This window comes from Delphinapterus leucas, chromosome 3 (assembly GCF_059928025.1).
Source record: "Delphinapterus leucas isolate spDelLeu-1000000601 "Yukka" chromosome 3, BTC_Dleu_Yukka2, whole genome shotgun sequence".
Taxonomy (NCBI): domain Eukaryota; kingdom Metazoa; phylum Chordata; class Mammalia; order Artiodactyla; family Monodontidae; genus Delphinapterus; species Delphinapterus leucas.
In genome coordinates this window covers 129,077,150-129,090,084 of record NC_143131.1, presented here as the reverse complement: position 1 = coordinate 129,090,084, position 12,935 = coordinate 129,077,150, and the positions used below count along the sequence as shown (strand labels likewise).

The 12,935-nt window shown below is 39.3% G+C and overlaps 1 protein-coding gene across 3 annotated transcripts in view; it reads right to left on the bottom strand.

Annotated features, from left to right (window-relative positions):
• Positions 1-4,758: 4,758 nt before the first annotated feature.
• Positions 4,759-12,935, bottom strand: part of G3BP1 (G3BP stress granule assembly factor 1) — a 30,281-nt gene continuing 22,104 nt past the window's right edge. For all 3 annotated transcript variants that reach the window (XM_022590197.2, XM_022590196.3, XM_089909590.1), the window contains exons 7-12: positions 11,895-12,096; positions 10,196-10,297; positions 9,631-9,742; positions 9,284-9,412; positions 8,789-8,898; positions 4,759-5,099 (exon numbers count right to left, since the gene is read on the bottom strand). In XM_022590197.2, the coding sequence (XP_022445905.1) occupies positions 4,893-5,099; positions 8,789-8,898; positions 9,284-9,412; positions 9,631-9,742; positions 10,196-10,297; positions 11,895-12,096 (862 nt within the window). In that variant the 3' untranslated portion in view covers positions 4,759-4,892. The remainder of the gene's footprint in view (positions 5,100-8,788; positions 8,899-9,283; positions 9,413-9,630; positions 9,743-10,195; positions 10,298-11,894; positions 12,097-12,935) is intronic.

Genomic DNA, 12,935 nt, shown 5'->3' with positions numbered 1-12,935 from the left:
GCTTCCCTGGTGGCGCAGTGGTTAAGAATCTGCCTGCCAATGCAGGGGACAGGGGTTCGAGCCCTGGTCCAGGAAGATCCCACATGTCGCGGAGCAACTAAGCCCATGAGCCACAACTACTGAGCCTGCGCTCTACAGCCCGCGAGCCACAACTGCTGAATCCCGCGCGCCGGAACTACTGAAGCCCGCGTGCATAGAGCCCGTGCTCCGCAACAAGAGAAGCCACCGCAATGAGAAGTCCGCGCGCCGCAACTAGAGAAAGCCCGCCCGCAGCAAGAAAGACCCAACGCAGCCAAAAATAAATTTAAAAAAAAAGGAAAACAGCTTTGATTCTAAGCCAATACATAAGCATAATCATAAGCAAAACTGGTTAAGGGCTGTAGGCCACCTTTAATCAACTTCTCACTCAACTCACTCAGGCCATTATGAAAGACTGCTTCATGAAAGCATGAGCAAAGCCGTCTAATTTCAGCATCATCCTGAGTTAGATACATACCTACTAAAAAGAATGAAAATAAAAGTTTTATCTCACACATGCCACCATTTCTTCTTTAATTCAGTCTAGCAAGAGTTCACAAGCCTATCTATGGTCCCCAGAACCTCGATATTAAAGTAAACACAAATTCTAAAAGGTATTACTACCTTAAAACCATAAATCCTTGTTTAATTATCTAGTACAATATGGCCATTACTTGATGAGCAACTTTAACCTACAACCCCATCCCACATAAGACATTGCTAAGTTGCTAACACACTCTTTAAGGTTTCTAAAACATTTGCGAAAGTACCTCTAACTGTCCACTGCCCATCTGTGGTATATCAGGCAGTTAGCTAGAACCCCAATTTCAAATAAATGCTGAACTTGCTTCTTTTACAAGGTTCAAAATTGCTAAACTGAAAGTTCAACAATTATCTAATTTGTATGCAGTTCCTGCAGAGATTCTTTCAAGTAGCACAAAAATAAAACTTTAATATAAAAGATATTTTTAGATCAGTAGATTTGACAAATGCAATCGTTTACTTAAAATAAGCCACAACATGAACAATGGTCTACAAATTTAAACCTCATAGAAAGAAATTTTCATATGGATTCGAACAAGTTGTTTTCTATAAAGTGCCACGTTTTCCACTAAATCATTCAACTCTACAAAGGTTTTCAAATATAAAAGGGATGAAGAAAAGCATCAGAGGATGGCAGTTATAAGCAAAACACAACTGTTATAAACTCATCTGTATGATGCTGATAAAAATATTACTTCCATATCTAGATTAAATTGTATCAAATGTATTATCAAACCAGATGAGAAAATAATCTTGTAACTCAATATTACTGTTACCATACAGTCTGAAAAGCCCTACAAAATCAATGTTTATGCATCTACTTTACCCTAAAGGAAATGGAGAACAGTAATGCTAACCTTGATCCGAATGTTTGCAGACTCAAGTCTCTATACTGTAGTTATTTCATGCCCTATGCCCCTAATGTCATTCAAATATAAATAGGTAGGCATTATGGTTCTAGAGAAAAAGCAAGAGTTTTGGAAGCCAATCTGCTCCTAAGCTACATGGATGACTTTGAGGCCTCTGATGTCATTTCTTCATCTATTACTTTGGGAGAAATCGCACCTAACCCACAGGGTTATAGTTGTGAAAATTTAGTTGTCTAACCTAAAACTAAAGTGCAATTCAACTAACACTGTGGTAGTAACCTACTCATCCAAAGCCAAATAATTATTTTTGCATTATCCATTTCACTGCCCCACAGCAACAGCTCAAAAAGTTGAGAACACAGGAGACACAAGTAAAGCCCAACCTCAGCATAAAAGCAAACAAAATTATTTTTGTACAACCAAGATCTATTTATTTTCAACAGATCTTAAAAGAGACCCACTGAACCAAACTAGTCTTACATAGCTAAAATATTCATGGGTGAAGGGTTTTAAACTCAGAAAAGAACTGCATGTTGGGCCATTCCTACAGATGAAAAATTATGTTGAATGTGATGAGTTGATGCTGTCTACAGAAAATCTTGCCCTAATCTATTTTATTTTCACTTTCTAACTGTGAAATATGTGAATATATGTGTATCTTAGGGTGACATGTTTATTCCATCAGCAATAATGTAATCGATGATAGCTGGATACTTAATAGTGTTAACCATGACGCTAAACCCTATTTATAAAGTCCAATGCTAATCAAAACACCATAATATCCCAATTATGATAACTTGAAATTATTGAAGCAACCTTTTCTTTTCTGAAATTATGCAGCAATCCCCTGCAATAAATTACAAGCAGCATCTAGTACATTGCTACTACCTCTCCAAATTAAAAAACACACACACAACTGGTACAGATAAAGGAAAGCTGAGATTATTACTTACAGTAGTTGTTACTATAATTCCTGAGAGAGATTTACTTGCTAATTTGTTTATTTTTCTGAGGCTCTATTTCAGAGGAAGGACAACTTTCACTGCAGTTGCCCTAGTCCACCATTCCACCCACCATGAATTATAGGAGTTGGGACTACCTGTGTTCTCAATGGGGTTGCTTCATTTTCAAAGGGCACTTGGCACCACTGGCCCCCAGCCAGCAAACCCTAGATGCAGGGTATGCATCTCCCTCTACCCCCAACCCACCAAAAATCCCACACATTTCTGCATGTCCTCTAGGATATAGTAACAGCCCCAAGTTGAGAAACACTGCACCTAGTTAGTGCCCTTAAAGCTCTGTTCTAAGGAGGAAGAACTTTTTGAAATGTACGGTTTAGTATTCACTTATGAAAAATGGTTTCTAGGTTATCTATAATTTATCACCAAACACTTACTGCAACTTAATTTTTTTCTCAAAAATAACTCAGGCTAAATTTTCTTCTTTCTACCACAAGCTTAATATAAGCTACGAAAGTACAAGCTGAATTTCTTCCAATTATCACTGGCCTGGGCCAAATGAAGTGGTTACCAATTAGTTATTTAAACTGACCCAAAACACAGCCATGTGACTCAGTTATAAAAGTTTCTTCATGTGAAAGAAATGTTGCCAATTTTCAAATATTTGAGGTACTGAGGGTCAACTGATAACATCAAACTTCATTTTAGATTAAGGCTACACCCTTCAGCAAACCTAGAGTTTCCCAGTAACAGCAAAACAAACATTCCTATTCCTACTAATATTCTATCCTCAAACAATAGTCCTAAAGATGAATACTGTTAAGAAAACAAATAAGTTAAACTTGACAAGCTCATTGCCCTTCGATTAATGACAAGTTATCATGCAAAGGCTTGCTTCACAAATGTGTAAACAAAACCTTCACCCATCTCCCTAAGAGCACTCAACAGTAATATACTATGCAAAACGAGTATTAGTCTATATTGCCAGATTAAATTTTCTTCCAGAAACATTTTAATAAAAATTGGCCATTTCTGGGCTTCCCTGGTGGCACAGTGGTTGAGAGTCCGCCTGCCGATGCAGGGGACGCGGGTTCATGCCCCGGTCCGGGAAGATCCCACATGCCACGGAGCGGCTGGGCCCGTGAGCCATGGCTGCTGAGCCTGCGCGTCCGGAGCCTGTGCTCCGCAACGGGAGAGGCCACAACAGTGAGAGGCCCACGTACCACAAAGAAAAAATAATTGGCCATTTCCAAGAAACACCCACTGCATGCCCACCAATAAAAGGGAAGCATAACAAAATAGAAAATTTACCATAAGGCTATGATTTAAGAAAAAAAACTAGTGCACACTCAAGCACACCAGCAAAGTCCAATATTAAAGTCACATTCTTTCTTACGGGCCACGATTAGGATTCTGAAGAGACACTGAAATAAAACTTAATATAAATGCTGAACTACTCAGGTCAAAGGACCTCTACAGAGGCATCTGACCTCAAAAGCATTCCAGTTTGAGACTCAATTTCAGAATAAGGCATAACAAATGAACACAAGACATACAGGGTGAAAGAGGGATTCTGTAATTCCCAACATACTCTGAACCTAATAGAACAAATCTAAGTTTATTTTTTTTTATTATTATTTTTCTTTTAAACAATTGCCAAGACTGGAATCAAAGATAAATAGAAGGCACAACAGTTTTGCTCTGGTTTTGTGTTACTCAGATTTTTGAATTTTTTTTGGGTCTTTTTGGTTTTTTTTTAACAAATACAAATTAAACATGAAAAAACTCTACTTCAAAAAAAAAAATCTAACAGTTCAAGAAAAGCTTATCAGTTGCATTCTAGACATTTAAAACCTATCTCACAGTTTAAATTTCAATGGTAAAAACAGGTTTTGGAACTGTTCTGCAATCACGTATCCAAAGAAAAACTCTACTAACACCTTTTATTCAGTTTTTAACCATACCAGAGAGAATCTAAATTGTCAATTTTTCCAACGGCAATTTTTCCACACCAGAAGGTAGTTATGACTCTCAAAGAAGAGACAATTTGGGTTCTTCCTGCCTTCAAAATGTTTATCAAATCCTGTAATTCTCACAGGCTTTTGAAACATGTAGAAAATAAGTAAGAAATATTCCAATGAATGAAACATACCAAATGTCAGTAATAAGCAAGACACATTCCTTTGGGGAAACTGTTAAAAAAAAATCCAGTCTATATGCAAATAAAGCAAGGAAACGCAGTCTTTTTTTTTTCTTCTTTAAAAATCCACTTTTCCTAAAATATCATTCCACAAAACTGGAAGTGAAGGACTAAAAGGTGGAGGGGTGGGGGTGAGAGGGGAAGGAGCACACACCAGTAACACAAAAAGTAGAATTGTACAAACTTAAGCAGTTTATCATAGACTAGGATCAGATTCCAAGATACCAAAAGGTTGGCTGAAGAAATCACCATTCTGTGGGAGCTAGGGTTTGTACTGCTGCCTGAAGATCGGTGAAGAGCAATTCACTGCCTTGGAGCAATGCCCCTTCCCACTCCAAATCCTGGTTTCTGCACCATGCCTCCACGGGGTGGGCCTCTCATCCCACCACCCAGCCCACCTCGAGGGCCTCCAGGTCCCCGAAGGCGGTTATCTCGGCGGTCTCCTTCCCGGGCGGCTCGAGTCTTCTTTTCTTCCACATTCAGACGGACCTCACCTCTGAACATGATGGGCTGTAAGAACCAAGGTGAACAGACTTACACAGAGTGCTTATGGGCTACTGACTACCAAAGACAAAACAAAGCTATAAAACCAAGACAAAACAAGGAACCAGCAGCTTACAAATCACCTACGTTCTCACAGTGCAGTTTTTTGTCTCAAACTCAGAACACATAATTTTCCCACTAACAGATACATGGAAAAGCAGGTATGCAAGCTAGCTCAAAAGTCAAAAAGTCAATTTAAAGAGTGCAGCAGAGTAACTCTCTTTGTACTTATTAAAGCACATCTTATATTCCCACAGAATTATATAAATAGAATATAAATAAAACTTGCCACCTTCTCCATGGATTGGGAGGCTTAGAATAAAATCCCATCATCACCTAATGTGGAAAGACTTTGCTGCACATGTTTATGCAAAGTACATATACGTCTCAAAAACATCATGAATTTCACCTAAATATAATCTTAAAATGCTATTTGCCTGAACAGAATTTGGGAAAATACTGAAGATAATAAAGATACCAGATCTTAGTGCAGGAAAAAAAAGATACTTCCCACTATGTCTTGGGCTTTCTTTTTTGCCAAGAGAAGTACAGCAAACAAAGGGTTACTCAAGATTCCAATGAACTCAATTTACGCTCCTTGCTGGTACTCAGTGGTTTTCTACTGTAATATTTTTTAAAATAAATATCTAACAGTACTTACTATGCAGAGAAGTATTCTATATACTTCACTTTTATTATCTCATTTAATCTTCACAACAACCCTTTCAAGGTTGTTAGCACACCTATTTTATAGAGACCAGCAAACTATGCGCCAGGGAGGTTAAGGAACAAGACTGCACGGGTCACAAGGCTAGTGAGAGACAGAAGAGCAATGTAAACCAAGGCATTGTGACAGGAAAGCATGAGCTCTGAACCAACACAGCATGGTCAGACACCACGGTCATATTCTACGAGCTATTTCTGTACTCATAAAAAATTACTGAAGGGGGTTTCCCTGGTAGCGCAGTGGTTAAGACTCTGCGCTCCCAATGCAGGGGGCCCGGGTTCGATCCCTGGTCAGGGAACTAGATCCCACATGCATGCCGCAACCAAGAGTTTGCATGCTACAGCTAAGGAGTCAGACAGCCACAACTAAGGAGCCCGCCTGCTGCAACTAAGGAGCCAGCAAGCCACAACTAAGGAGGCCGCCTGCCGCAACTAAGACCCGATGCAACCAAATAAATAAATATTAAAAAATTAAGAACAAACCAAAACAAAAAAAAAGAAGTCTAAAAAAAATTCTGAAGGGAGTACGGTAGACTTCTACCAATACAGTGAGGTGAGGGAAAGGCAAGCTACATCTGAAGTCACCAGAGTTCACAGGAATGATCTGAAAGTGCATGTAAGGAAACCTGCATGGGGGTGGGGCGGCGGAGCCTCTTTTGAGCTCTGACTCTAAAGTGAATTTTAAATTCTGATTAAATATATACTTATATTTGTACATTTATAAGTATTTTAACACAGATTTACAAATATTTATATATATATATTTTTTTTATATACACAGCATATAAATCACACACATTAATGTGAAGTGCTGTTCCTGGTAATGTTCTAGATACAATGGGAAAAATAAAATCATTTAAAGTCTGAAAGATAAGGAGAGGTTAGGACTGCGGATATTTTAAAAGGTAGTTATGGAAGATACCTCTATGGAGGTATCACAAGGATAGAAGCAATCTGAATGAAAAAAGGTAGCAGACATACAGCCCACTTTGAGGAAATTTACCTCAAAAATTTCTATGCATAATGATGCCATGCCTTACCCACAGGGGTTAAATGAAACACCAAAGCCCTCATCTTGGATAATTAACTGGAAGCAAGCTATCGGGCCTGACCTTGTTTGGCCCCACAGGAGTATCATACCATCTAAGAAAATACAAAGTCAAGGCTGCACCAAAAAGTGTGGCCCCTGGGTCTATTGTATGCTCAATGGTGGATTTACCAACAAAGCCTACTGGACATCTCTGTGTTCAGTATTCTGTGTCCTGGGTGACATAAGCCATATTCTCTCCACACTTCTCAGGGTTTTGCAGGAGATGCTTCACAAAAGTAGTGGTCCAACAGTTTGACAGACAATGCACATTTCAGATTAAGGCTAACTTAATGTTACGACCACAACATTAAACTTTGTAATATACCCATTAACATTCTGGAGAACATCAGAGGTTCTGGAGAACCTCTGGGAAATAATGATCTACAACATTTCTAACTAACATGGTAAATAAAATGTGTAAGTTTTAAATGGCAGAGACTGAAAGCAGATTAGTGGTTGCCAGGGGCTGGGGAGAGAGGATATGGGGAAAAACTGCTCAATGAGTAAGGGACTTACTTTTGATGAAAATGTTTTGCAACTAGATAGGTGATGGTTGCACAACAATGTGTATTAAATGCCAATGAGTTGCACACTGTATTTTTTTTTTTTTTTTTTTTTTTTTTGCTGTAGCAGGCCTCTCACTGTTGTGGCCTCTCCCGCTGCGGAGCACAGGCTCCAGACGCGCAGGCTCAGCAGCCATGGCTCACAGGCCCAGCCGCTCTGCGGCACGTGGGATCCTCCCGGACCGGGGCACGAACCCATGTCCCCTGCATCGGCAGGCGGACTCTCAACCACTGCACCACCAGGGAAGCCCTGTATTATTTTTTAATGAAATTTTTTGTTTTGTTTTGTTAATCTGTCTTTGGCCACGCTGGATCTTCATGGCTGTGTGCAGGCTTTTGCTAGTTGCACAGAGCAGGGGCTACTCTTCGTTGTAGTGTGCGGGCTTCTCATTCCAGTGGGTTCTCTTGCTGTGGAGCACAGGCTCTAGGCACATGGGCTTCAGTAGTTGCAGCACGCGGGCTCAGTAGTTGTGGCACATGGGCCCTAGAGCAAACGGGCTTCAGTAGTTGTGGCGCATGGGCTCAGTTGCTGCAGCGCGCAGGCTCTAGGGTGCACAGGCCTCAGTAGTTGTGGTGCACAGGCTCAGTGGCTGTGGCTCACGGGCCCTAGAGCGCAGACTCAGTAGTTGTGGCACACGGGCTTAGTTACTCCACGGCGTGTGGGATCTTCCCAGACCGGGGCGCAAACCCGTGTCCCCTGCATCGGCAGGCAGACTCTCAACCACTGTGCCACCAGGGAAGCCCAGGAAAGGTCTCTTTAAGAACACAGAAATAAGATTCTGACTCTACAAATCCCTCTATTATTAGAGAAAGTACTGTTAATAAAAGTGCCTTAAGGTAGGGTGACTCCAAACCCAGACAACTTATAGAACAAAAGAAGTTCCTCATAGTTATATATGAAACAGTTATATATGAAGACTACAAATATACCTGCTAAACAAACTGATTCTAAGATATCTTAGCTAAAAGTAACATAATATTTAATTCATCACTTACACCAGGAGCCACTACCAAAGAAAGGAACTGCATAAATCTCAGCGCATTGGTTACCATAGTTATTTCATTCTCCATCATGCGCATATTCAAAAAGTACATTATTCAGATGGCAGTTTTGTTTTTCTAACTCCCAGGCAGTTCTTTTAATAATGGTTAAACATGATGGAAAATATTACCCAGACATGTTGGAATAAACTGCGCTTTACATATAAGACATAGTTTTAAGGATGAATACATTAAAAGACCAAAGATACAGAAAATCAAGATGAAAAACTGCTTACCCTGTTGCTAAGCACCTTCTGAACAGGCTCAGAATCATCAAACACAACGAACCCAAAATTGGGTAATTTCCCACCGCTGTTAATACGCAGCTCTACCACATTCCCATAATCTGCAAGTGGAACACAGATTCTCAAATAACTTAGAACATTTCCTTTAAGTATTACACGCGCACTGTCCAATGAAAGCCACTAGTAACACATGGTTACAAAGCATGTGAATTGTGGCTACTCCAAAATAAGATGTGCCCTACGTGCAACATACACACCAGATTTCAAAGACTTAGGATAGGCTGATGGAAAGTATCTCATGTTTGTACATATTAAGATGATGTCTTAGATACACTGGGTTAAATAAAATATTAAAATTAAATTATCCAGTTTCTTTTTGCCTTTTAAAATGTTACTACAAAACTTAAAATTATAAATGTGGGTCATCTGTTTCTATTGGATAGCACTGTATTAAATGAATCTAGTATTTAAAACTCAATAACCTACTTTGAAAAAAATCTTTAAGCTCTGATTTGTCCACCTCATGAGGCAGGTTGCCAATAAAGAGTTGGTGACTGTCAGGGTGTCTCACGATTCTTCGGGGTTCAACGTCACCTTGCTCACCAGCCTCACGGACTGAAGAGGAAACGAAAGCAGGAAGGAATGAGAAAGAGGACACCTTTACATGACTGTTCCATTCAACAGTTCTCTCTACCCCTAAATACAGGCAATTCCATTAACTCCACAACATATTTTTTAAAATCTAAGTACACACAAACATCAACTACCCTCCCAAAACAAGCTCTCACCCTCAACAGGCTCAGACTAAAGAAGCCACCCTTCTGAGCTCTCACCTGGTCTAGGTCCCCTCTGGGGAGGAACATTTATTCGCTGTTCTCGCACCCTTTGATCCCTCTGAGGCCTCTGCGGTGGAATCTGAGATTCAGGCTTAGACTCCGGACGAGGCTAAAAAATGTGTAACGTTAACTTTTGTGTAAGAACAAAGCAAGCTTACCTTTTATTCTTGTGAAGTATCCTAGCTAACAATAAGGTTTAAACTAGAAAATGACAATTCCCTCATTCTCTCACAAAAAAAAAAAAAAAAAACCACATTAAAAATCACCTTGTAACACAGATGTAGAGAACAAACGTATGGACACCAAGGGGAAAAAGCAGCAGGGGCGGGGGCTGGTGGTGTGATGAATTGGGTGATTGGGATTGACATGTATACATTGATGTGTATAAAACTGATGACTAATAAGAACCTGCTGTATAAAAAAATAAAATTAAATTAAAAAATTTTTTTAAAAATCACCTTGTACCCTTCTCCTCTGCCTTATTCATTAAACCTCTGTGAAATCACATTACACAAAAATACAAGTAAATTTGCCTAATATGCAAGCTTAATTAGAAACTCACCTGTGAAGCTGGTACTTTAACAACATGAGGTGGTATCCCAGTAACTGGAACAGCTCCACTGGGTGGAAGGTTCTTACTGGTCACAGATGCCCAAGAAAAGGTCTAAGGGAACACACCAACATCAGTTGATTACACTACTTATCACAACAATATAAAAGGTATTAGCTTTTGGGCTTCCCTGGTGGTGCAGTGGTTAAGAATCCACCTACCAATGCAGGGGACATGGGTTCGATCCCTGGTCCAGGAAGATCCCACATGCCTCGGAGCAACTAAGCCCATGTGCCACAACTACTGAGCCTGCACTCTAGAGCCTGCGAGCCACACCTACTGAAGCCTGGGCATGCAGAGCCCGTGCTCCGCAATAAGAGAAGCCACCGCAATGAGAAGCCCACGCACCACAACCGAGAGTAGCTCCCGCTTGCCGCGACTAGAGAAAGACGACACACAACGAAGACTCAACACAGCAAAAAATAAATAAATAAATAAATTTTATTTTAAAAAAAGGTATTAGCTTTTGAATTCTTGTATTATTACACGCGCATCTCATTTTCAGAGGCAAGATGGAATTTATAAGTAACTTGAGATTCCGTTTCCCCTCTACTTAAAATTTAGTACTAAAATTCCTTAGGACTAATCAAGTATCAGCAAAGTATGAGAGGCTACTTCCACATAATTTCAAGTTTGTGAATCAAAGAAAATTCTCCTTCCAAAACCAGCTCTTCCTCCTATGATTCTCTCAATCTATAACCCAACTACACCAACTTTAGAATCTTCTTGCGTTATATCAATCAATACCAAAATCACCAAATCCTATTATTTACATCTTAAATCTCTTCTCCATCTCCACTGCCATGACCCTAATCCAAGATGTCATTACCTCTCTCCAGAACTACTATAATTAAGCCACCTAAGTTGTCATCCATTCTCAATCCAGCCAACCTACTTTTCCACCTGCAAGCTAAAGTGATTTCACCATTTCTCTTTCCTACTCACCCAGAAGCTTCCAGAGACCAAGAGCTCTATCTACTTTACTGACAATTCCCATACCTAGAACAATGCCTAACGCAAAGACACTTGAAATAACTGTTAGAGAAACGGCATCACAAGAACCCTGGCCCCATAAATACAGCACTAAAACATATTCCTTCAAGGAGCATCAACTGTAAAGGTTCTGTTAGTTCAGTTATCATCTTGATGTGACTCAGGGACAGTAACTGAAAATCTTCAAACTTTTCAAATCAGGTATTCTGATTAGAAAAGTAGTTATACTTGAGCAATTTGTTTCTACTTGTACTGTAAAGTTGTCCTCAATTAGATTTCATAGAAAAGGGCAGGAAAAGTCTGTTGTGCCATGTTATTTTTCAAAGATAGACTATCACTTGTTTAACAAGCACACAATAATCTGCAATTTGAAAGATGTAATATTAAAAAGAAGGTTTGTTGATGCAGTGATAAAATAGCACCTGAAATTTCTGGCCTAAAAAGTATTCAAGTTTCCTTAGAGGAGGGAAAAAACTACTTTTGATTTTAGAAAGCAATATGCATCTTACTTCTTATCTGAGGTATGGCTCAATATGGAAGAAATTTCCCTAAACAACCAATATGAAAATGTACCTACAAAAGGCAACCAAGCAACAATAAAGAAGAAGAGAGATTTTTAAAAATAGAAGTGGAATAAAAATGAAGACACATTGCATACTCTCAAGTCCTCCTGCACTGTCTGGGCTATGTCTGCAGGCGCTGGAGAAGAACTCTTCTGAGCATCCTCAGGAGCAGTTTCTTCCAATACTGGCTCAGACTTTTCCTCTTGGACTTCAGACACAGGTTCTTGCTCTGGCTCTGGTTCAGGATCAGGCTCTGGTTCAGCAACAGGTTCTTCTAAATGTTCTTCTAAGTCATTGCTTTCATGGTAAAATTTGAGAAATATCATTCTGCTTCCGTTGATTTAGCAAGAAATTCCTAGAGACCTGAACCTAAAAAACATAGCTCTCTCCTCCCCAAAAAGATCTAAGAATTATGTATTTGTGTATTAAAACAAGACAACTTTTTAGAAAAGCCCTCAGTGAGCAAATCTTAACTGCAGTCAGATTTGCTAAATTCTGATTAAGCAAATGCATCAAACAGATCAAAATGAACCAGAGCAGTGTTTCTCAGAATCCCAAAATTATTACAATTTACCTATCACATATCACAAAACTCTAATAGGCTATGGGGAGGTGGAAAGGTACAGTTTCAGTTTTTTCAAGATAAAAATTTCTAGAGATTCTGCTGCATAATCGTGCATATACTTAACACTACTATAAAGTACACTTAAAAATGGTTAAGGTAAATTTTATGTTATGTGGTTTTTAGTATCAAAATTTTTTCTCACAAAAACACACAAGGAATTTTGGAGGGAAAAAAAAACCATCAGTTGTGATTCAGAATAGTTCTTAAACTTCCACATAAGTCACTTTAACAATCTGCAGATGCTTCCCCCCACCGGAAATTCTAATTTGGTAAGTTTGTGGTCGGACAACAAATCTTCATTTTCAACCAGCAACCCAGGTGAGTAAAGTCAGTCCCATCACCACACCTTGAGACACATTTGAAAGTATCCTTTAAGCACTGAATATTAACATTAAGGGTATCACAGGGCAACAAGTAAATATTAATTTATATTGCTATCCAACATATTTCTGTTCCAGTTGCAGATTAAAAAAAACCTAAGACACAGTCACACATTTGCCTGAGCTAATAA